The 26,309-nt window shown below is 45.7% G+C and overlaps 1 protein-coding gene across 4 annotated transcripts in view; it reads right to left on the bottom strand.

Annotated features, from left to right (window-relative positions):
* The window catches only part of nfixb (nuclear factor I/Xb), a 61,710-nt gene that overhangs the window by 35,071 nt on the left and 330 nt on the right, over window positions 1–26,309 (bottom strand). Inside the window, exon 1 of one of the 4 annotated variants that reach the window (XM_069524529.1) lies at window positions 1,739–2,861. The exons of 1 other annotated variant lie outside the window; for it this stretch is intronic. In XM_069524529.1, coding sequence (XP_069380630.1) covers window positions 1,739–1,741 — 3 coding nt within the window. In that variant the 5' untranslated portion in view covers window positions 1,742–2,861. Of the gene's footprint in view, window positions 1–1,738; window positions 2,862–26,309 lie in introns of those variants that run through there. 2 more of the 4 variants (XM_069524527.1, XM_069524535.1) reach the window with 2 other exon arrangements.

Raw genomic sequence — 26,309 nt, 5'->3', positions numbered from 1 at the left:
ACACACAGACACTGTGGGATACACACAAACTGTGTATTTGCCTCTCGACACTGCACATGACACACATGGTGACCATGAAGGAGTGACGCTTATTATGAGAAGAATCTGGGAATAAACTCGTCTTATGTCGCAGTCCCCCTTTTTCCCCTTTTGCGATCATATCCAGAGAAAATCAATAACCCACGGAGCCACAGATATATAGATCATCTCTGGTGTTTGTGTTTCTGAGATGGAGCATAAATCAGCCTCTGGGGGGGCAGCCAACTAAATCCTGACACTGATTGACAGATGCCTCCAGTGTATTCTGACTAAACTAACATGCAACTGAAAAATTCTGGCACAAATTCACAATATAGCCTTTCCTTTAATAAAAAAAATAAATAAAAAAAAGAGGTGAGTTGCTGCTATAAGTAGGAGAATAACAAGTGGAGATAATCCCATGTGAGGCCTGTCCTGAATTCTGGATCATTTTTACTGATGAGCTTCTTGGGCAGCTGCCATGTCAGCGAGGATGCTCGTAAACAAATAATTATTCATACTAATAATCTTTCATATTCATGTGCAAATAAGTTCCCTTCCTGGTGCCGAGGCAGCTTCAAGGTTGTATGTGGGAGGTTCGCCTAACTATGCCTGACTTGACTCATTTGATGCCAAAAAGAAAAGAGAATTTATCAAAAGGTCAAGGACGTGGGAGTTATATATCATAATTCTGCACAGAGCTGAGTTTTTAGAACTAATTTTAAAACCTACAAGCACTGCCATCAAACGCGTGTTCTCACAGGGAACACATTCAGACAAACATCCTATTAAGGGCGAATGTGGATAAAAGTGGAAACAACTGATTTTCTCAGAAGAGCTCAGCCAATTCAATTTATAAGGAAACTAATGAAATCTCAAAAGTTGATGCAATCTTTAAAAAAAAAAAAGCTAAATGTGACCATAATAAAAAAATAAATAAAAATCACAGACTTGTACTTTGTGATGTCACAGGATTTCCCTGAATTGCGCACATCAATCCAATCCATTGCGTAATGAGGGAATTGGTCGAAGACACATTGTGCGTAATTACGCACAACTCAAACAGGCACATATTTGAATTCTGGCAAGTTCAGTCCCTTTTACAGGCAAATGATCCGAAATATAATAAACTAAGTTTGGGTGGGAATCGTCATCCAGGGGCTCTGACGCCTCTAGTATCTGCTTATAGGCCTACATCGCATCTTATGTGGCTATAAATAGTGCAGAGACAGCAGCACATCAGATGGCTGTGAAAGGAGAGTAGACATGTTCTCCATGTGGATAAAACGGCAGAAGGCAGTGTGGGCATCCGGTGGTGACCTGAGAGGGCCGGACACCGATTTGACCAGGAGGTTGGAAATCAAATCTGGCGACGTGTTAAATAACTATTAAAATAAGGAGTTTGTGTTATTCCAGCAGCAGCAGCAGCGTTTTAAATGAACATTTATAATTTCATCTTATTGAGAAATATCCAGAACATGTGACAGCACAGACACTCAGGTGGGTGGAGGGACTTGGCAAACTCTTTAGTGACTGTTACCCATTAGCTGCAAGTAAATAACTAACACTAACACACACACACACACACACACACACGAGTTCAGCCCACTATACTTTTTAAAGTTATTTCTGTGCATCATTAAATCTACGAACAACTGCTAGAATGGATCTGAAAGCTGACGGCATAAATGAGAAAATTATTGGTTTACATAGCACGTACCATTGTGGTGCAGGGAAATGTGCCAACACTCTCAAAGACCCATTTTCCACTCTGAAAAAGTTCGGCTTCCAAAAAAAAAAAGTGAGTGGGAGAGAGAGAGCTGCTCGGTGTCTTGTTCTGGGCCTTATACCGGAAGCAGAAGAGCCCTAATACACGGCCTGGTGCCCGGTAAACATTTCTTTATGAGCAGATCTCCTCAGTGCAGGCGGAGGAGGACAGCGCCGAATAATCCAACTCGTCTGCTTCTCGTCTTCTTCATGCAAAGTGTTTATGTTCGCGCTCAACTCGTGACATTTCCATGAAAACCGTCAGTGTCAAGGTTGTGCGCTCCTGTCAGTGCGCACTCTCTCTCTCTCTTTCTCGCTCTGTCGCTCCCTCTCTCTCTCTCTCTCCACTCTGTCCCGGTACCGTAAAGTCCACGGAGGCGCCACCGACACAGTCTCCGTCTGAGCCCGAGTGACAGAGCAGGAGCGCGGCTGCGTGCAGCGACAGTAAGTAGCCCTGCGCTCTCCGCTTTATTACGCGCTCACCAGATCAGCTGTTGCTCCTGCAGGAGAGGACGACAACGCGCGCTTTCCCTCGTGCATGCTCCGGCTCTGCTCGCGTGAAAAAGACGCGAGGAGTCCCTCCTCGGTCCCAGCTCCTCCACCTGCGCCTCGGTGTCCGCGTAAAAGTCGCAGAGAGGAGACGGCGTCTCAGACCGGAGGCAGGGCAGAGTTGGTGTGGGTATATAGCGCGGGGGGGACTTCGCTGCCACGCACGCCGGCGGGACTGTGCAGCCTGTGAGCTGCAGACACAATAACGAGAGGGGGGGAAACGCACGTCTCCCCGTGCGTCCCCGCTGCGAGACACCGAGCAGCCGAAACCAAGTAAACACGCTGGAGGTGAAAACGCTCCAGTGAGGACGCGTGGTGTCCTGTGGCCGCGGTCGGAGAAGCGGAGCGCAGGGCTGGTGAATTATTAATAACCAGAGCGGTCCACAGTCTGTCGTGTTCAGTGAGTAACCAGGGCGGCAGCTGGGGGTTTAGAGGAATTAAATACGGGCTCAGAGTAAACCGCGGACGCAGGGGATTAATAGCTCTCACCGGCAACAGTGTAGGGGCAGCTCGGGGCCGGCGGAGAGGGCGGGAGGGAGCGGAGGTTAGGGAGGCGGTGGTGGAGGTGGAGGTAGTTTATAATAAACTCAAACATTTTCTGAGTGTGTGTCATGAGAGGAGAGACCAGGCTGTGAAAACCGTCCAACACGCAGAGACGCACGGCTGGTCAGATTTATGACCTTCAGCTGGTGGCCGGAACACAAACTGGATTTACAGGCTAATTATATTCAAACTGATTTTTTTATTTGTTTTTTATTTTAAAGACATTATAATCATGTTTCCCCCCCCCCCTCCCCCTCCCCCCATCACCAAACTTCTCCAGGCCTCCTGCTGCACTCAGGTGCGAGAATCCCTCTGAGAACAGCTCGAGATGTAAATCTACCAACCAGGGTTGATTTAATTCTAATAAATCAGAGGGACCGACCTGTGTGTGGAGTCCAGGCTGCGGAAGGAATAAAGTCTGTGATTAATATTTCCACCTATTCCCCCTGATTTAACGCACCACAGTTTAACAGCTACAGGCCCAACAGTCCACATCCATAAACCACAGTCAGTCCCCTTGTGTTGCGTTCAGGTGAACTTTATGATCAGAATCACTTGTGGCAGTCGGAGGCTGCCGCAGGATTTATTCTCCACAAAATATCTAATTAGCTCGGGAAAATTCAGATCCAACCTGAAGAAGAGTCTCGTGAATCCAAAGGAAGCAGTTTCACCTTTTATGGGAAACGCAGCACTTAACGGAAGTGCGCAACAGCAGACGTCACAGAACCAGGACGACGCGCGCTGACAAACTGGATCCACCTGCGGCCTCAACTCAACTTCCACTTTTTACAGAGAGACTCGATGAGAAGCTGCCGGAGACAGAGACGTGCAGGAGACACCAGAGCAGCAGGTTTCATCTGTGTCTCTGCTCCACGGACAGAAAATTATATTTCATTCTCTCCGGGAGAGATGAGCAGAGACATTATTAACGTCCTTTAACATGATTTAGTTTTTACTTTGGAATAAAAAGGAAACGATATCGGAGTCAGCTGGTATTTTGTAACTCGAACCAATAAAACCAATTAATTGAAATAGATTAATGTGCAAATCTAATAATTTTATTTTATATCATATTTTATAAAACTTTATATTTTGCAATACTTGCCTGTAACAGTCATTCAGTTTATCATCTTTACAGGGAGCAGATTGATTTGTACCTTATTCTTTGTGAATTAATGTGACTTTCATTTTTATTTATCACATTTAATAATTTAAGAACCAAACGTTTCTGTATTTTTAAACGGTTTACAACACACACACACACACACACACACACACACACACACACACACACACACACACACACACACACACACTACCTGACAAATATAGCTCGTATCAGTCAATAGCAATATGATAATCAATATTATCTATTTTAACTGTGATTTAAAAATAAGGCCAATATAAAATAAATAAATTAAAAATCGTGATAATATTAATAACGAAATATATTTTGCTGAGAATGTGAGATCAAACACTAGAGTCTATTATGATATGTCCTATTATTCAATTAGAAATAAGATATAATTCATTTTAATGTGTGTGTGTGTGGCCTGCAGGAGAGGCCTGTGAGTGAGAACAATCTTTTCTTACAGTCACACACACACACACACACACACACACACACACACACACACACACACACACACACACACACACACACACACACACACACACACACACCTCTGACTCTTCATCTCTGAACCTGTTGAGGAAATAAATGTCCTGAACGTTTAAATTGTTAAATTCTCAGTGTCAGTTTTTTTGGGGGGACAAACTCTGAAGAGGTGAATTAAAGGAGGAATCGAACTTAAAACCACTGAACGTTCATTTCATCGTGATGCTCGTGTCCTCCTCCTCCTCTGAGGGGACAGGCACCGGTGGGCCTCTGCACGAGGATCAGGGCGTTTAATCACTGGTCAGAGAAATAGGCCACGGAGTCCGACAGCTTCTCCAAAATCTCCACAGCCGCTTAACTCGCCTCGTTACGCGAGACTCGTGGATCAATCACTGACTGAAATCGTTGCGCTGTTCGCTCCCTGTGATAAATTCTCCTTCTTATTGGACAAGTCGAACAGATCCAGGTCTGCTTCTTGTCGAGTTCCCACTGCTGATTCCCTCACAGGCTAAACGTGGCCAGCACCTTTACGCGCACTGCGCACATCTGACCCGCACGGACCGAGCTGTACTCGTCCCCACACAGCAGCCCTCAGTCCTTTCTGTGGTCTGTCTCCTCTCTATGTACCGTCTCTCCCGGGAGGTTTACACAAACTGTGAAACAAAAGTTCCACTAGGCAACGGCCTGTCGAGGAATGCTGACCTTGGCACGGCCAGTGGAGCCGGCCCGATTCTCTCCTTTTCTTTTCGGTGTAAATTAAGACGCATTTGACCTGCGCCAACTTCCAGGAGGTGCCACGGTGGATGGATGCGCGCACCGAGGCTATAGGCTGCGGCGGCCGGTCTGCACCGAGTGACCCGAGCGAGCCGCTGCAGCCCTGACACGAAGACTGGAAACAGTTCGGCTGGATTCAAAGACACGGTTCATATGGAGACACGTGTAGAGAAAGGAAAAGTAAAGTAAGCGTTGATGGAAGACATGATATTTAACCATTACAAGTAAAAGTCCTGCATTCATGATCTAGTAAATACATTAAAGTATTACCAGCTAAATAAAAGTACCAGGAGTAAGAGTAAAAGAACCATATATCATAAAGTTATTAATAATCAAAGGGCCCTCTGTGTTTCTGAGGTGCAGAGAAGTTTTACTCTATAAACTGATGTTTAATCCACAATTATGCAGGATTATTATATATATATATAATTATATATATGAATATTTGCATGTGTGAAATATTTTTGCTCTACTTGCCAGATAAATGAGAACAGAGAAAAAGAAGCACAGCACAAAGTGAAGTGTAAAAGAAATGAAATATATAAAGTCACTGATGGAATCATGGCAGCAGACGAGCAACTGTTCTCAGTGACATTCAACAAGTGAACTCACGACGAAACCACGCGGCTCTGAAAGAACACTGAAGGATTTTCACTCTGAAGTTTGCTGCTTTGATTTTTACTCCTGAGTTCAAGAGCTTCAGTGAAAAAGAGCAGAAAGAAAGAAGTCGAGTTCTGGACTGTGGACGTTGCCTCTAATCACAAATCTTGTAAAAAAAAATGAACAAACACATCTAAGTAGAATAAAATAATAAAGAAAAACAAAAACTCATCAGCAGTGGATGTTAAATAGGATCAACATCTGAATCTGAGTACAATAACTCACACATGCACCTAATTACTGAGTACTACGTGTACTTTTTGTGTCTCTGCACCATCGTATATCACTGTGGATATTATTTGCTGCTATGTATGTTTCCTTTTACTGCAGTTTTTAAAAAGCTGCTAAACTGATTGTTGTAGTTTTAAACAAACACAATAAAGATCCTTTCTGTTCCATTAAACTTTGTCCACAAGCACATGAACTAAAAACTGTTATTTGTGGGAACAGTTATTTTATCATAACATAGATTATTATACATTTATCTAGTGTTATTTTCAGGAACACCTCAGGGAACCTGTGTTGGCCGTTATCATTTGATATTTCCCTCCACGGACGCGACTCTTCAAATATGTTTTGATGTTGAAATAGAGGCGACTGACACTGATTCACCTGTAAGTGAAGAAATACAGGTGGAGGCTTAATTAAGCCAAAGTCACAAACTGGATTTAATTACCAGAAAACTCTGGAGAAAATGCGTCGGCTCTTTGTACATCAAGGAGGAAAATGTGTGTGGATGAGGATTAGACTTGAAGTCACTTCAAATATACAAATGTTTACTGAGCAGAGAACAAAGTTCTTTGATTGTAGATTTTATAATATGGACCGAACACACTCACATTTACTTTTTAGTTTATTGTTCACCTCCTGAACTGTGATCAGTTCTTTATCGGAGACACTTTCAGACATAACCATGTGGTAGCTAACACACACACACACACACACACACGTACACACACACAGACACACACACACACTCCACCTGCAGGCTGAGTGGTGAGATTAACAACACCTGATGGAGAAGGCTGATTGGAGGAGCCTCGGGCCCTGCGAGCTGCTGATTGGCTCAGAGGAGGATCTGGCTAACTGATGCCTAGCAGTGTGTGTGTGTGTGTGTGTGTGTGTGTGTGTGTGTGTGTGTGTGTGTGTGTGTGTGTGTGTGTGTGTATCTCAGGGTATCCCACACTCCCCTGCCTTATCAGGCTGCTCCACGGCACTGCTGGAGGAGTGCTGCTCTCAGGAGGGCAGGGCTACCAGCTCACTGCTTATCTTCTACCAGCAAGGAGGGTTTATAGGTCTGATTAACTCTGTGTGTGTGTGTGTGTGTGTTTATGTGTTTATGTGGAAAGAAGAGAGAGCTGCAGTGTATTATTGTGTAGTTTACACAAGTGTGTGTGTGTGTGTGTGTGTGTGTGTGGTGGCTGGTTAACAGACGTGTGTGTAAGAAAGCTGTTCAGTGAAGGATCACACACACATTGATTGAGCCTAACCTTATCTTAACCTTATCTTAACCTTATCTTAACCCTAACCTAAACTTTAACCCAACACGTCTTTATCTTATAACTAAATGATTTTACACACAACATGAGTAATACCTGGACTACGCGCACACACACACACACACACACACACACACACACACACACACACACACACACTGAGATGAATTTCAAAGCTCAAAAACCTGTAAAATGTGAATTGTCGTCATGGCGATCGGAGCCGAGGAGCTCAGTGATACAAGTCGCTCTGGTTCTGGTCCAGCTGGTACCACCAGAGAGTGTCATCATCTGAGGGGTGAGGAGGGGGGGGAGGAGGGGGAGGGAGGGGAGAAGGAAAAGTATGGTCGACCCCCCCCCCCCCCCACTCTCAAAACACTACTAACACCCCCCCCCAAACCAACAACCCACAGGGGAGAGCAGGGCTGCTCTAATCTGTTTTCCTGGCTCTCCATGAAAGAGAGAGGAAGAGCCACCAGAGCCTCGGTCCGCTTAGATCTGCTGCCCCTCACCCCATCTCCCCCATCTCCTATCTCCTCACCCCTATCTCTTCACTTTCTCTGCCTCTCTCTCTCTCTCCTTCCTGCAGCTCATCCTTTGCTTTATTTCCTCTCCCACAATCCCCCTGTGGCCACACGTCACTGCAGAATCTTTTTAGTTTAGTTTTTCTCTCACAAGCAGAGTTTTTGGGATCCACGTCAGTGGAAGGACTCTGAGGAGGACGCCGGTCTGCTGGTGGATCCTTGGTCCGGACCGACCCGAGCTACGTCCACACTATCTGTTTTTGTTTGAGAACGAATCTGCTGCAGATACGTCGTCCAGAGTTTTACAGCCGCTTCAAAATAAAGTTTCCAAACGCTGCTGGTTTCGTTCTAGTTTGAAAAACTCTGGGTGACATGGACGCTCACCACCTCTTGGTGTTTGGGTCTTTTCGGTCACGACCCTTTTAAATCCCCTGACTTCTTCTCTAGCGCCACCACCAGGTCAAAATGTTCACATTGCATTCGGCGTACATGCAACATGAGTCTTTTTAATCAGTAAATCCATCCGCCTCTCTCTGTCCTCGTCACAGATCTCCGAGGCAGCATGAGATTCTTTAAAGAACAAAATGTTCTGGCCTTTTTTCCAAATGTTTCCAATACCCCCTCCTCACTTCCTTCTCTACTTCCTCCCACGCCCTCTTCTTACTGTGCTCCCTCTTTCACACCTCTTGGGTGAGGCAGAGGGGGGGGGGGGGGGTAATCAATTTATGGATCCCTGCCATTCAGTCTGGTCGCCCTCCCCTGTCTCCGTCTGCCTCCACTTCCCATACTCTTCCATCAATCTTCCCTTGCTCCCTGTCCTTCCTCCCTGCTTCCTCTTTCCTTTCCTGCCTCCTCACCCGGCTGACACCCCCGTTTTAAATGGGTGGAGTCTGTTCTGTGGTGCCACTTTCTGTTTGGTGGTACATCCAAGAGCACATGAATATTCATGACTAATCCGCTCTGCGCCCTCCACCCCCAAACCACCACCACCCTCGCTCGCCCTGCAGTCGAAGGCAACACTTGGTGGTGGCACATGGCGAGACAGCTGTTGCGAACCACGCCAGGCATCTGTGCGGTGGGAGAGTACGAGGAAAAGAGAGAGGGAGAGCGAGGCAGCGAGGAGAAGCAAGAGACGCCGTTAGAAACAGATGAAAAAAGGGCAGAGACGTGGAGACACAGAGGGTGAAAGAGTGAGACACATCCACGGTGTGAAGGGACAGAGGGGACGCTGAGGGATGGGCAGGGGTTTGAGGGGCATCTGGGTAAAGGAAAAGCCAGACAGACAGAAGGAACGGGGCGGTGGCAGGGTCATCTGGGTGAAAGGAAGGGGGACGAGCCAGACGGAGGGAAATGGGCACTGATGGGAGGGTCTGTCTGGGGACGGGGAGGGAGACAGATTGGAAGAAGATGGGAGAGAGGGAGGGGGGGGGAGGCTGGAGCGGACATATGATCATAAGAGAAAACCTGGCAGGAGACAACGGGGGGGGGGGGGGGATGTGACACACCTTGATGTGTTGGTGAAAAAGAAACACTTCGTTTATAGAGCATCGGTTCCCAACCTGAGGACCGGGACCCAACGTGAGGGACCCAACATCAAGCAGAGGGGTCCCAAGAACTCCAGAGGTCACGACCCCGAGTCACAGGACGACCTGTTCACCAACTTTCAGTTCAAAGTCAATTCAGCTTCTTTTTAAATGTTTGGCATTTTACAAAAAAAAAAGTTGTGTTTGTACGAGTGTAATCTTCCTGGAGACACTTTTGGCTAAAATATCAAAATATAAACAGTGAATATCAGAATCAGAGTTAAAAGTTTAAAAAGTGTCAAATCACAGAAAGTTATCGGACTCCTCGGTCATTAAAGCTCCAGATTCCCAGAAATATCACGGAGGACATCGAGGGTGCACGGCGCAACTCGCGAGATCACATGACACACTGAAGAAATCTGTTTCACGAAATCTAGTGTTTCAGTTCAAATCCTTCAAATGAAGCTCATGAAGCTCAAAACCTGCAACAAGCTGTCGTCAGCTGATTCTTCAGGATCCTCATGTCCACTGGGCTCTCGTCGCTCAAACCGCTCAACGAAAGTGGGTCAGAAACTTTCCCGTAATGTTTTTACTGTGCAAGTACACACACACACACAAATGTAGTATCCAAGCTGTTTGAGGTTTATAGAATGGGGACAGAAAGTCAGGATAATGTTCCCCAACTATATGCAAATGTAATTATAATACTAATAATAAGAAATACTATGAATCCGTTTATCTTCAGGCCTGTGGAAACATTGAGATGGTAACGAGGGTTCACCTCTTCACTGCGTCCGATTAGCTCCAGATCATTTTTTCTGAGAACACAACTCTCTCAGCAGACTTTGAGACGGATGCTCCTTTACCAGCCTGTGCCGCTCTCCCTGCCCCCCTGTCGCACCCTGCAAAACCCCTCGACCCGCCTCCCCGCACCATCTCCAGCATCCCTGCATGGGGCCCCAGTGCTGGCTGCCGTCCCTCCCTGTCACCACCATCCCACTGTCCTCCACCCTCCCCCTTCGTTCCCACCCAGGCGGAGGGTCTCGCTCTGCCCTACATAGCGGAGAGAGCGCAGCAGGCTGGCGCAGAGAGGGAACCCTCGGGTCCACAAACTGTGTCAGGCCTCGAGACGCCTCTGTGATCGACACCGAGCGCCACACGAGGGGAAATAATGAAGCGGCCGCTACCAAGAGACGTGTGTGATTGATGTTGTCAATATGTGAAATCTGGGATAAATGAGTCCTCTGATCCAAACTGTGGATGTTTGTGTCGCAGAGGCACTCGAAGGTCAAAAGCACAAAAGACAGAAACTTGCAGCGATAACAGCGAAAAAAACTTTTCACCAGTGTGAAACAGTCATTGTGATAAAACGCTTTAAAAACCCGTTGAGTCTGAGGGGAAACTGCACCAGAGAGCGGATTGGGAAAATAAATCAGGTGCTGTTTGAATCAGAAGCAAAACGTGCTCGTCTGTGTCGCTTCAAAAGTGTAACACGGCCTTAATAAAATTCTGAATCCTTCTCTCTGGTGGCACAAACAGGTTTTAATTAAAAACTCACTTCCTTTGGGACAAGTCCTAGATTTCTTTCATGAGTCAATCACTGAAAATGATTTAGTGATTAGTGTCTTGAAGAAAATCTTGTGTAATAGAAACATCACATGTCAGCACTTCAGTCAGGTTCACACACGACATGGTTCTCAAACAACTGCATCACAATCTCAACGACTCTGTTGACTTGTCTTTGGCCTCAGGTGCCAAACACGTCGAACACCAAACACACTCTCGCGGACGCACAGCGCAGACACATGCAGAAAACCTTCTGTCCCGGCAGCTCTGCAGAAGACGCAGGCTTCATCCGACAACGAGACACGCTTGTAACTCGAGAGCAAAACAAAACAGAGCAGAGACGTAAAAGGAAAACAAGCACAGAGACAGACGAGGGGGAGACAGGTCCATCCTACCATCCACCATGACCTGGCAGAGACGTCATAACACAGCTGCCACCTGAGCCCGGGGTCACTCTGCCTCTCCCACGCCATTCCACACTCTGCCACGCCAGAATCCTCTTCCTGGGACTGATGATAAATATATAATTATATAAAACACAGTCAGGGGGAAAAACTCGGTCGGAGTCACCAATCAGGAGCTGTCGGTTACCAGGATGCTGCTGCGGTGTGAGTGATGGAGAGAGTGTGTGTATGTGTGGGTATATACTGTTTGTGTGCTCCGGTGTGTGCATGTGTGTGTGTTTGTGTGTGGAGGGGACACAGACACAGAAATGCCACGGAGCCCTCTCCAAGCAGCTGTGCCTCTTGCCTCGCCGGTTCCAACCGCTCCTGTTGCCATGTGCCGACTAACTGAGCCACCAGCTTCCGCACCAAACACACACGTGCACGCCGCTGTGAGTGTCTGCACACATGTGCTGGGTCGCAGTATATCTCTGCAGTACGTATATTCCTAACATTTTTCATGAGTCACATCGTCGGTCAAAAACAATAATTTACGTCGGCTGTGCTCGGCGCTGATACGCGTGTTCCAGGAGGCCCCGGGCCAAGCTCAGATGTCAGAGCCAGGGAAGTGAAGGGCTTCCACCGGACGCTCAGCACCGAGGGTCACAGCTGAAAACACTATTTTTAAAATGATGGGTTGTACTCGCTTCTATTAGTTTGATAACAACGTGAATCAAAGTGTGTTAAAGGTTATTAAACTAGACGCACAGGTCTTTGGAATCTGCGCTCTTCTGTAAGTGGGTCAAAAATCATCTGTAGTTTTAATAAATGATGATTTTTCAGGATTGTCTCCACACGTCGACGTCACATAGAAACAAATTAACAGGATGTTTTACACACAATGAATCTGGCAAAGTTATAGAAATATAAAATATCCAAACCTACATTTTATAGATTCTTCCCTGAAGCAAGTTTTGCACTAATTTGGAGGAGAAGTATTTATGTGATGCTACTAACAGACAAAACCTTCTCACCTCCTGAAAGTCAGATTAATATACATTTAAAAAAAAAAAAATACTCCACAGTACTCCACATGCTCTGCACAGTCCCCGGCTGAGGACCAGAGGTGACCGGGCCTTTTGTGTCAGGGCTCGTTCTCTGTGGAACAATCTCTCTGAGGAGCTCCATCTGGAAAAGACACGTTTTGAAATGTGGACGAGGTCCAAGCTCTGAGGACGAGATCTCCAGCTTCATTCACCGTTAACCAGCCGTCACTTGGACAATGTCTCCGATGAGGCTTGATGCACCGTCTTTATTTTCCTTCTGCCTCTGTGTTGTGTGCTTTTTCTTCTCTGTCTGGGTTTGTTGGGTTTTTAACTATTCTATCCATTTCACAATGTTTTATTTGAATAGTCTTTTCTCTTTTCTGTTTTATTTCTTTTAATCATTTTCTATTGTTTTATTGTTTAAGTTTTCATTTTATCTTGCAAAGCATATCTTGCAACTGTATTTTCTAAGGTGCTGCGTAAACAAACCGATTGTTATCATGAACCATCCCGACCATCAGAAGCCGAGCGACAGGACGACGCTTCCCGTCTACTCGTCGAGTGCATGCGAGACCAGAGGGAGGATCTGTTGCTGATGAACAGAAGAAAAACAAGCGAAAGTCACTTTCTCCTGTGGTGTAAACAGAGCAGTCATGTCCACATGAGGACGGCATTATTCTGGATTTTATTTAGTCACGCCTATTATAGAAAATAAAAAGACACGTCTGAGAGAAAGGTCGGGTTTGCTCCTTTGTTTGAATTCTGTGCTCAATCCAATGGAACGGCGGATTTTATCTGATGCATTGTATCTATTGGATCAACCCGCCGGCCTGCGCTCTCGCCAACATGTGATGCCGTCTCTTTGCTTTTGTCTCCGTCTCGCTCTGTCCCTGCGTGTCCTCGCTGCCTCTGCGAACCTGCCGGCCCGTGACTCTCCCTTCCTTCGGCCCGGGTGCAGTGGGACCTGTGCGCCGACCTGCAGCGTTTCATGCACGAGCTCAATACCGAGCGCCGACAGCTTGCGGAGGAGAGCACCAAGAACGTTTGTGTGTATTCCCAAGTGGTGCTCTGCCTCCTGCATGTGGAGTGGAGTGGGAATCTCTGGGCCAGTTGTGGTGCGATATCCTGCTCGACTGGGATTTTCACTAGACGTTGCTCTGGTGTGACCCTATCTCCTCCATCTCCTCCATCCATCCATCCATCACTTCCAGTCATGATTCAGGCCCGTTTTAAATCTCACCGTGAACAGAAAAATAGAGCAACCCTTCTCTTTTCCACACTCACGTTCACTGAGTTGCTCGTCCACAACTTTCCATCAGGGCTGTTTCACCTTGGAACATTTCTGCCAGCAGAGTGGGGCTCTCCCCTCCTCACCCCTCCTCTCCCCTCCTCTCCCCTCCTCACCCCTGCTCCCCCCCTCCACCTCTGCAGAAAGGCCTCTGTTATGTAACTGCACCAGGACCCGCCCGCTCACACCACAGGTCAAGAGCTCACACACTGAATAGCGGCGGATCATTTCCAGTGAAGTGCACTACAGAAGTGTCTGACATGAGTCCGTGTGGCTCAACACGCAGCACACGGCTAAATGTGCAGTTTCTACGTACATCTACGTCCAAATGCACAGAAAGATGTTTTTTTGCAGCGACCGTGTGCAAAGTTCTCCTCTGATGAAGTTCTCACAGAGTCGGATTTCTCATCGTCCGGCATCATTTTTCCACTCAGAGCTAAATTTATGCTTCAGAGACAGGATACACTAAAACTCCAAAGTTTACCCTCTCCCCCGCGCTCCCGTCGTAATTTGTCTGCCCACTGGTTTCACTTATTAAGTTTCAAAAGGTTTCTGGGCAACGTGGTTTGAGGGAGAGGGGGGGGAAAAAAGGAGCCGTGGCATTTTTTTGGCACACCGCTCTGCCCGTCCTGCCCAGAACGAGGAGGTTACCATGGCATCAGTGGGCACCTCATAAAGCAGACCATTGTTGGTTTGGTGCTAGCGTGTGTGTGTGTGTTAGTAGCAGCGTTTAGCTATTGCCATGGGGTCTGAGAACTGGGACACACTACACTTGTGGGGTCCTGAAGGAGTGTGGGGACCAAAAAGCTGGACCTCACAAGTTTAACGGGTTGTTTGAGGGTTAAGCCTGGATTGTATCGTTGGTTTGGGTTAGTTTGAGTCATGTTAGGTTAGCGTTAGACATTCAGCTGTGAGTTAAAGTGCAACATGCTTGTGCACGAGGAATGCAACACACACACACACACACACACACACAATTTTCCACCAAGCCTGTAAGTCTGTCAACACAGAAAGTGAAAGATCTCATAACTTGTAACTTACATCACCATTTATTTTCCCCCCAAACACAAACCCAACGTTAGCGAATCCACTTTTCCTTTCTTTTCTTTCTCTCCGTGCAGATTTTTCACCAGAGCTCGAACACAGCTGAGAAACGTGCAGTTTAAAGGAAGGCTGCCATAATTCGAAAATGAGTACGCAATCTCAAATAACCTGAGGGGGGGGGACAGAACCGTTTTTATATTCTTGTCTCTTCCACTCAGATCCATTAGCGGAGAGAGGGTCGGCTATAATACAGGTTTGTTTGGAATCGTTTCAGTTCCAAATTGCCCAAAACACTAAGTTACTATGTGTGAAAATCTGGACACAATTTGTGGTTCTCCTGGAAAAAAAAAAACCATAAAAGAAGAAGAAGTGAAAGGAGGGAAGGGAAGGAGCTATTTCCAGTCTGTAAAGGTTTTGGTGGGAGTTGAAGGGCGTGGCTGACAACAACCTCTGACAGGTGTTTGCTCTCTCGTGCAGCTGAATGTTGAGCAGAGTTGTGACGTGCACGTTAAACAAGGAGTGCACACACAGCCAGAGGCGACACGTGGCGCACTCTGCTGGTGCGAGGGGAGAACTACAAGCTCTTCAGTTGATTTGGAGGAAAAAAAAAAAAAGGTAGAATTTGTGATCTCATCTTAAAATACAAATTAATGCGTGACTTAAATAATCGTGATTTAAAGTTATTTTCAAAAATGTTGTAAAAGAAGTAATAAAGAAATTGAATGTAGATTATATGAACAAGTCAAATTTGGTGCAAATCCACTTAAAGATCCAGATTCTGAGAATAAAGAGGAGCATCTTCAGGGTGGGGGATCACACTCGAGTTACTGTGCGGAAACAAATACTCATTTTAAATCAGATATTTAGTTTTTTGACACAAACAGTTTGCGGACATTGTTTATGTATCTGATCCTGAAACATTCAAACCGTCGCTCAGTTACAACGAGACACACGAACACAAATGTGAATGAATGTTCATCCGGACGTCCACAGCTTCTCTCAGACCTGCACTGCAGTCTGGAAATGTTCTGGACGCTCTCCAGAGGGGCTGAACGTGAGGCGACAGAGCATTTTCCAGAACTTTTCTTGCAGGCGCCTTGTAAAACTTCTGGAAAATCCACAGCGAGCGTGTTGATGACGTTTCTAACACGGATGTGAAACCGGAACAATAAAAATATTTCAGGATGAAGAAGAGGAGTCATACAAGGTGAGGACCTCGACAGTATGAAGGTCAAATCAGTTCTTCTGGCTCCTGATGCAATCAGAGTAACGATTCATGAAGTGGAGTAGCATGAACACACACACACACACACACACACACACACACACACACACACACACCACAGATCTCTTCTTTCTTTCCGGATTTAAAAAGGGGTTGAAAATCTTCAACCTGAGTAAATGGGATCGAACATGTGAACGTATCGGTCCGCTCCTCCGAGAGAAGAAGGTTCACACAGATTGTAACTTACACATGCAGCCACCTGGAAGACACGTTCTCACTTGCCAAATACATGCCATGTCTAGCCTTAGTGTGTGTGTGTGTGTGTGTGTGTGTGAGATCCTCTGCAGCATGTGGCCCACAGATTAATGCTCTAAATGAGACTCTCCTGTTCTGAATGCCCCCTCTGTTTGCTTACGAGGCGCGGGGTGAGACAGAGTGGAAGGATTTGAGAGGGTTTTTGTATCTCCTCCTGTTGGAGGGGGGGGTGGGGAGGGGAGGGGGGGTTACATCCTATTATGAGTGAGAAGCTGAAGGGACGTCAGGGCCTCAAAGGGTTAAAACCGAAGAGTCTTTTTCTGGCATCATGTGCAGAATTGGCTTCTCCTTCTTCTTCTTCTTTTTTTTTTTTTTTTTTAAAGACATGTGGAAAACAGCTCCAAACAGATTTTTAGTTTAAGACAGGTGCCAGCTCCGCCATCTGTTTTCAGTTTTACCTCCATCTCTGTCTGCTCTCAGCTGATCCCCTCCTCTCTCTCCACACTCCTCATCCATCCATCCATCTCTCTCTCTCTCTCTCTCTCTCTCTCCCCCCCTCACACAGTTACCTTCTAAAGAGCAGAGAGATCACATCGACAGGAATTCACACACAAACGTTAGGAACTGTGCAGAAATTATCAAGAGGTGATATCAATGCAACTATTTAAATAAATACATAAATTGAAAAATAAAACATAAAACTAAATAATAAAATTCTTTCAAATCAAATTTTTTGGTGACAAATAAAATAAAAATATTGTATTTTGTAAAATCTAAAAATCGTAAAGGAGCAAAACAGAGTTAAACTGTAAACAAATGTATATTATATTAAACTGATGGGTTCAAATATTTAGATGCTTTTCTGCTTTTTAAATAATATGTGTGTGTGTGTGTGTGAATCAGTAACACGAGGCAATTATAAAGGAATTAAATCTATAAAAATAATAAGATTCATTAGATTGTTAAACAAAATGCTTGTAATCATTTAAAATCACTCAGCTACACTCGAGCTATGATGAAATGATTTGATCGTTCCTTTATTTTCTGCACGTGTTGATAAAATGAGGAAAGTGATGATAAAGTCAAAATGAATCACAAACTGCTTCACTGGGTGTAGACATAACACAACATAAAGGTTTTGTAACGTTGTCACGACCTGAACAAATATCTAACCCTGTGAAATTAGTTCCACGAACACGAGCACAGCGGCGATTTAATTCACCAAAGGCAAAAATGAAAAGTATGGAAATCGCGCAGAGCGTTGCGGGGAATCGTTCCCCGAGGGCGAGAGGGCTGCAGCTGAACTGTACGTCCACTGATGCCGTGGTAAGCTTCTCCTTCTGGGCCGTTCAGATGTCATGATGCACACAGGCCAGCTGTCCCTGCACACGCACACACACACACACACACAGACACACAACCTCTGCCCCACTGATCCTCGTCCCTTCACCTTTTTAAGTGTCCGTCAGGAAAAGCAGAGAGTTGCCAGATGTGGAAACCTCCTGGACTTTAAAGTGATGTTCCGCGGTACAAACCTGCTCCTGCGTTTACCGCGTCGTGAGCACGTCGGCTAAACTCATGTGTGCAACAGTCGACTGTGCATTAAGTGGGGAAAGGGAATTTAATTTTAGCGCCAGCGTGTTGCTTTTTTGGACAAGATGCAACGTCTTGAGCAAAATATGGACGATAGAGGCCAAGTGGATGACTTATGAAAATACATAAAAGTGAAAACACATTGTTGGCTACTCTGTCCGCAGCGTCCCCCAAGAGAAAAGGGGCCAAGCCTCATTTAAAGCGCGGCGCCTGGGCCGTCGGTTCAGAAATGTGAGGCTCTAACCTGGTGGTTTCTTCCTGGAACGAGGCCGCCGCTAATGAGGCCGTCAGGACAAAGGTGAGTTCTCAATGAGTGGAAAGAAAAGTAAACAAGCCAGGTGACAAATTGCAAATCAAGCGCACAATCAAGTAGCCCGGACGGATTCTGTGCACGGCTACAAACTTGCTCACAAGGAAAACCAGTGAGTGTTGGTGTTGTGAAGAGTTGTTGAGGCCGGAGGTTTTTGTCTCCGAGACTCTTATAGGATGCAGGTGCTCTTTTCAAAGGCAGTTCTCCGCCAGGGGCTTCTTGGCCGCCGCTGAATGTTGGGCTCCCAGGGTGTTTGTTTGGGTTCTCTTTTGTACGCTCAGCGCCGATGCCTGCTTGATACCTAGTCCTCTTCTCTTCGGTTATTTAAGTGCACAGAGGACGTTTCTAAAGCTTTTCTCGAAACGTAAAGCTTGCTCACACAGTTCAGGTTTGTCCGTTCACGAAAAAGGAAAAGAAACGACGTAAAGACGAGTTCTCAAGCGTCACATATTATTCATGTCGAGGTTCAGGACTGTTGATAATTATAAAATACGTTCGTGACATCGCAGCTCAACTTCTTTTGCTCCACAACCTTGTGAGTTCAGATCGTATTTAATTTAGAGTTTCACACAACATCCACTCGATGTCTGTGGCTCTGGCCTCCAATCGTTCATCGTGTGTGTGTGTGTGTGTGTGTGTGTGTGAAATCATCAGTGTGTCAGACGGAGCCCGTTGTGCCAGGCAGCCCGGCAGCGGCGGTGCCACTCTGTGTGGTCAGGGCACAGTGTGTCCTCTCAGCTGCTGTTTCGAATTCACAACTAACTTGACAGCAGCATCCTTCGCTCATTCACTGCAGCAGATGGCGGCGAGCTTGCTGCTCGCGTGTGCGTGTGTTTGCCCATTTCTTATGGAGAGGCAGCTGTGGGAAGCAAAGCTTTGCCCACTGCTGCGTCCAGCTTCGTGTGCAGGCAACAAAGACGAGGACAATCGGAATAAAAGAATCTAACAAACAAAAACAAACAAAAAAAAAGAAAAGAGGATGCTCCCAGCCTGGGCTTGAAAATAATCTCACATATCACTCTGCATCACCGAGGCTGCGGCAGTTTCATCGGAGAGTAATCCTTGAGATTATATCCCTGCCTGGTGGACAATGAGCATATTGTTGTGATCTTGTTGCCGTAATCCAGCTCAGCAGCATATGCAATAGACAGCAACTCTCTCCAGAGAGCTGCAGCTGTGAATAACACAGCGTCCCATCTTAGCACAGAAATCCATCACTGCCTCAGTGTGTCTGAAAATATCTCCGCTAGAATCAGAGCAGATCTCAGGGTGTTCTCCGGAAACAGAAGCAGAGATTTCCCTTCAGTTTCAGTGAATATTCTCTTGTATCTGCTTTCTCTTCACTTTTATTCAGGATGATGCTAAAATATAGCTGCAACATTTCGTGCCTTAAAGGGCCACAACATGGAGCAGAGCAGCTATTCGAGCCTCCCGGAGTCTTACATGAACATGATTTCAATTTTGGTCATAACCTCCAGCGCACGGAGCGGAGACAGATTAAAAAATGAGGATGGGGTGAAGCCATCTGTTTTGCGGTAGAATCGCAGAGACAGAGGAAGAAATCCGGAGGAGCCGAGGCTCATAAAGAAACGGCAGACTCGGGCCAAATTGTCAGTCAGTCAGTCGATGGGATGTCATGCTAGCCAGACAAGCTAGACAGCCGGGCGGCGTTGCCCGAGGAGGAATCCTACTATTTAATGTGCCTGTGCGACCCAGCTGATTCACCACTACACCATCCAGTCTAATAGGTTTGGTTCTGATGAATCACTCCAGGTTGCCTGAATGGAAAAGCCAAACACACTGCTCTAACATTGGGTGACAAGGGCACCTTGGGTTTGCAGATGTTCATGCAGATGACAGATGGCGCCGGCGCAGCTAAGGGAGCAACGGGAACGATGTCTGCGCCAGGCTGGTGCCACATGTACCCGCCCCTCCCTCTTAGATCCCCGCTCTGTACTGCAGAGCCCCCCGTTCCCCAAAAAATGTCCACAACGAGCGGAGTGGCTGTGTCTACGCACGGGCTGTGACTCAGCACCCTGCAGTTAGTGCTCGAGGGAGCGTCCAGCTGTGACACGTCTCCACATGTGCAGGTGATCCAGGTTCAATCGGGTGGCAGCTCGGACGTCTCTCCACTGTCTCACATGAAGACACGGGGATTATTCATGACATGAGTTTCCTGAAAAAGGTCTAAAGGAAACTTTTTTTTCATGTGTTCAGCTGAGAAAAAGTTTGACCTTTCATGAAAGCTGCATCTCCCCGGCAACAAATCACGAAGTTCAGCAGCTGATGAGTTGATTCTTGATCGTTAATAATTCAGTCATCGAAACAAAGTGCTCTGGAAATGATCTTATCCTCTGATAAACTACAGCAGTGATTCACAACTGGCAGCCTGCGGCCAATAACATCTGTCCCGCCAAATCATTTTGATTATTTTTATTTCACCGTATCGGACTGACACAGACCCCCGGTCAATAATCTCCGTCACGGCAACAACAGTCATAGAATTACTTCCTGTTTGTCTTCCACGTTCATTTCGTTGCTGCTGTGCTGAATCACAGAGCTTTAATTTTGAAAAGCTGAGAACTTGGGTCTGAAGATTGTATTGATTAAAATGTCCGACACGCAATGTATGAAAAAATAACAGTAGTTCAGCAAATCAATGGAACTTATGTATAAACCACACACGTGAACGACAATAACACAAACTGAGTTTCACTCGATGAAAAACATAAACACAAACAATAATAAGTGACAGAATATTCGAGAAGAGTTTGAGGACGACTCACTAATCACAAGGAATCATTCTGAAGGATCAACACGGGACAAAAGACAGACACTGACTTATTCAACAACAGTTTTGTAAATCGTTAAAACTTTAAATAAGCCACACACGTGAACAATAATGAAGCAGATTCACTCTTTCCGTTTGGTCCGTGTCCCATGTGCTAACACGGAGGAGGCAGGATCCAGCCTGAGCTGCGACCTCGTTGTTCGTCAGACCTGCCGGCTTTTGGTGAATCTGGAGAATTCTTTAGCGCCGTAGTGGAAATCTACAACAGTGGTTGTGGAAACTGAATGAAACTCCAGCGCTGTGCATGTTTTTGTCATATTGCAGCTCGCTGCCCCATTAGTGGTCACTGCCGCTGGGATTTGGCAGCGAGCAAACCGAGGTTTCACAGAAACCAACGACATTTTACAACGATACCAACAGTGACGGCTCCGAAGTGAAGGCAGCGACGCTGATGGTCTGAGTCTGAGGAGAAAGTCCGATTAGATCATTTTGTGCCAACGAGCAAAATGAGGCATTCTGCGTCACTGTGATGTGAATAATCTTTTACTTCAGGGCCGTCGATAAAAAGATTTCATTTCAGCTCTTCGTGCGAACACACGAGGAGACCCGCAAATCCCAGAAAGCCACAGCGAAGAGTGGGGGGAGGGTGGGGGGGGGGGGCAGCGGAAAGGTAGAGCTGATAATTACCTCCATTCATCTTCTGCTGGACCCCGGCACTGTTTTATGAAGGTGCATGTGAGTGCAGACCCACGTTTGATGAATCTCCCTTTAAATTAGCAGCCACCGGTGGTTCGAGAGCCTCCATCACTCTGCGCGCTCGCATTCATCATCTCATTAGGACCCTGGGCCGGGCCTGAGGACGCCCGAAGAGAACGGAGAAACTACGAGCTTCATCATAACTAAACATTTCGGGGATGTTATCGCGGTTGTTTACAAATCTGTCTAATTGGGCACATACACAGTTTTCATAAGCCGCAATCTGTTCAATTCCCAAGGCTGTGTGATCATTTGTAGGGGGAAAAAAAAAAAAAACCTCTGAATGTATCAGGGGCAGAGAGTGGCACAGTTGTTTACTATCGCGGGAATCCATCGCCATTACAGAGCGGGAACAAATGCCAAGTCCTTATGTAAACCCCGAGTGTGTGTATGTTTACAGAGCGTGTTTCTCTTCAGGTGTTTACGTGAGATATATAAAGATTTGTGATGCAAGATAATTTGGTTAAAACGTTACAGCCATTATGTGGCAGGAAATGCAGTGGGAGACCCCCCCCCCCCCCATCGCTCGCAGCTTTTACTGCACTTTCTGCTGCAAAGTGAGCAGAAATAAAAGCTCTCTGGTGGATCCACTGCCCCCCCCGTCTCTGCTTCACCCCTCTGCCCAGGTGGATGAATCTCCGGGAGAAGCCACATCGGCCGCCCCTGCTTCGAAATGCATCACTAGCCTGGGCCTCCATGTGGCGCATCTATTACCGTAAAAAAAAAAAATACTCTTGCTATCCTCCTCTGCCCTCACACACACACACACACATCAGCCCCACGACCGCCTACCACCCCACAGCCCGCCACCCCACCCCCTTCGCCATAAAAACCGCTTACGCTGGCAGTTCTGAATTGGGTCCAGTCCAAGTTTAACATTAGTGGGGGGGTGTGGGGGGGGCTGGAGTGTTTAAAAAGCTGCCTGCGGAGAGCTGCAAGAGTGATCACAGCCATGACTTAAGCTCCAGTGAAAAAAAAAAAAAAATCCGCACACTCCTTATTACTCTGTTGTGAGCATGATGGTCTTTTATTTTTTGGGTTTTTTTTTTTTTTTTTTCCTCAACCCACAAACTGAGGGATCGGTAATGCGATACAGACGTGCACATTTTATGTTTTGGGAGGAAGCTTAACTTATCTGTGGGCAATTTACATCCACGTAGCCAAGGACAACATTAGTGACTTTATTAATTTCTATGTTCCTGTAGAAAGCAGTAATTTATCAGCAGCTCTGCAGGGACTCGTCTTACCGAGGACCCCCCCCCCCCAGCCCCTTTTCTTTTTATCCTCACTTTGTGCAGCATAGCCACAGCGTGCTACAGCGCTGTTGTCATTACCACCAAATGGAGATATTTTGGGGCTCAGCTCTCTTTTATTTGGATTTTGTCCTCATCCCTTGTTCTGGGGAAACGCTGACAAATCTCGTCCTCGGTGCCAGAATCAGAGTAAAACCCCGTCATTGTTCGAGGCCAACAAAAGAGTGGTTCATTTAGACTCAATTTATTATGATTTCTTCCCTGTGTCAACAAATAGTAACACTGGCTCGGCAAATTGCTTCACAGTAAATACAAAACCGTGTGTGTGTGTGTGTGTGAGAGAGAGAGAGAGGGAGAGCGAGTATTCTATTATTACAATGGAAACCCCTTGATGGTTATAATCCTTTGATATATGTTAACATGACAACGAAGCAAAACACCCGTGACGTTTTTTTTTCGTGCAGTCCAGAAAGGGAAGAAGGGTTAAAGCAGATTTCCACATGGCGTCTCCTGCGTAAGAATCTGAACCGCAGCTGCAGGAGGCCGCACTTGTAAAATCATGAAGTGTGATAACAGGATTAAATGTGTGCGGCGAAGCAAAGGTCACTGACATGAGACTGAAGCTGCCGCAATTTAGACATGAATTTTTCATGTGTTTATAAGGACGTGAAGGCCGTTAAAGTTTTATGAGACGGCCCACACAGACGGCCAGCGGTGACGTTTTCATTTAAGGTGAATTACCGATAGATTAGGGGAGGAAATGAACAACTACATCGTGGTGTGAGTGGATATTTCCAAATAAAGTGAAAAGACACCGTACATGAAGTAGAATGTTGGTAGTCGGAGTTTCATTTCCTGTCAAGCACGTTATGGAGAGTGGACCTGTGACACAACACACAGCATCGTGTTTAAAATCACCAACAAACATTACACTTCAATCGAACAGAGTCAAACATCCTAAAATAAAAATACTGAAACCAACATCATGCCGATTGTAGGACGAGACACTTAAAGATCCCCTCCAGATGTTCGGAGACTCTGTGAATCATCATCTGTGACTTATATGATTTTTCCATAAAAAAAAAAAGAAAAAAAAAAAGGAAGTTCTGTAGTAAAAGCACAAACTCTTTCTTGCTTATTGAAAAAATAATAATCTGGAAATATTAAAGTGTTATTTATGTGTATTATTGGAACTGCTGGACGCTTCACTGTTTCCACATGACTCATGTTTGACCATTGGATGTGACGTCGCTGAGATTTAACACAGAAGCAGATGTTTGTTTGTTTACTCATCTCTGAAAAATGTGCAGTAACTTATACAGACATATAATTATACAGCATGAAGTTAGTTAATAGATTAGATTTTTTAATATTTTGAGTTATTTAACTTGATTTAAAATGTTGTTTCACATCTAATTGCTGACGCGTCCTCGTCCAACACTTTTCATTGCATCATGTGTTAATATGACAAACCTTGAACCTGACGAGTGTGAAAACAGCCTCTGACTCTCGACTGTATCATACAAGTGAACTAAAGAACAGGCAGAACATGGGTGTGAATGGACGGCGATGTTAGAAGTGTATTTGTTACCGTCGCCAGGGAGGTTCGTTTCCATCTGCGTTTGTTTGTTAGTTATCAGGATGACAACAAAACAAATGACTGATTATCAGAAAAACCTGGTGGAAGAATGCAGATGTGGGTCAGGGAGGGTTTTTGGTGTGGGTGTGGATCTTTATTTTTCATACTGGAACATTTTCACAGGTTTATAAGAGAAACATTCGTGGATCTTGATGAAACAACCACTGATAAACGCGTGTGAGCAATTTGTCACAGCTTGATAGAACGTGAGGGGACTGCTGAAACCGGAGGTGCGCTCTGTACCGAGGGTCATTCTGGTTCTTTTAATGTGCTAAGGTAACATATTTCCCCAGTTCCTGGCAGACACCGATGTTTGTATTAAACCTCAAGCTGTCAACACCAGCTCTGGAGTGCACGAGTCTGCTGAGGTGGTCTTTGGTTCAAATTCCAGACCGGCCTTAAACTACTTCATCTGAAGGGTCTGCAGTTCATCATCAAGTGCAGATGTGGAGTTACACATCTGACCGACACAAGAGGCCAACGCGTTCGTCTTCCTGATCGACCTGCCTGAACCGACTGCTCCTCACATCCAAGACAAATGAGAATAAACAGCATGTGTAGGAACAGAGTCATAATTCAGGTGAGTTCCACACGTATTAACTCTGCACCCGTCCCTCCCACTCACTCAGAAATAGACCTGTCATCTTGCCACCATCCCCTTATCGTCTAACTGCTAACAAGCCTATTTGCCTGTGACTGACGTTGATGCGATCCGTAAAGCCCCGGGCTTGGCACCAGATCGCTCCTAAGCCAAATTAAGCCTCTGTCATGCCCACCCCCTCCTCCAGCCCGGTGCTACCCCTGCCATGGGAACCCTAAATCTTTAATGACGATGGAGAGCTCTGCGCGCTCCCACGACACAAAAAAGCGATGACATCTGTCCCTGGAAGTGCCGCACTCCAGAGCAACCCCATTTGTCCCGTGTCCGCTGCTTGAAAAGAAATTAAATGTAAAAGTTGAGGGAGGGTGGAGGCTGCTGAAGGAGGAAAGGAGGAGGTGGAGCTCAGGAGGTTAAAACAAAGATCCTTTCTTTCAAAGGTTTATTTCCCTGCACCAGTGGTCCCTGTTCAAAGAAGGTGTTAAAAGAGTCTCGGCTCCACTGGCGACGACCCACCTGCTCTCAACCACGTCCAAGTTAACGTCCAGTGAGAAACATTTCATCTGAAAATCACTGAGAACCTCTGAAAGTGATTCATTTACCAGTGCAAGTAAATTCTTATGTAGTAACATAAGGTGAAAATGTCTGAAACTGACACATCACACAGAGAAAGAGCGCTTTCATTTAGTTAGAATAAAATATACAGAGTTCAACGTGTCGACCAGTATGAAAGACAAAATCTAAATGACGTAAGTATTTCAGAATAAAATACACGAATAAATGATAAAATAAACGATAGGCTGACACAAGCCCGCAGACATAATTAACATATGGACACAGAAACACCCCAAATAAATCAATAAGCAAATGTAGAAATAAATGAATGAATAAATGTGAATGAATAAATAAACACACATGTAGAAAAACATAAATAAGCTAACTTGAAATGTATAAATAAATGAATGAATTTACGTTGAAATAACTTAATGAATTTGTGTATAAATAAATAAATACAGAAATAAATAATTGTAGAAACAGACTTTTTCTTTTTAAGTGTATATTTATGTCATGTTTGTTCTTCTTATCCAAA

The sequence above is a fragment of the Paralichthys olivaceus genome, chromosome 5 (assembly GCF_024713975.1).
Source record: "Paralichthys olivaceus isolate ysfri-2021 chromosome 5, ASM2471397v2, whole genome shotgun sequence".
NCBI classification, from domain to species: domain Eukaryota; kingdom Metazoa; phylum Chordata; class Actinopteri; order Pleuronectiformes; family Paralichthyidae; genus Paralichthys; species Paralichthys olivaceus.
Note: the sequence above shows the minus strand (reverse complement) of the source record. Positions and strands in the feature narration are given on the sequence as shown.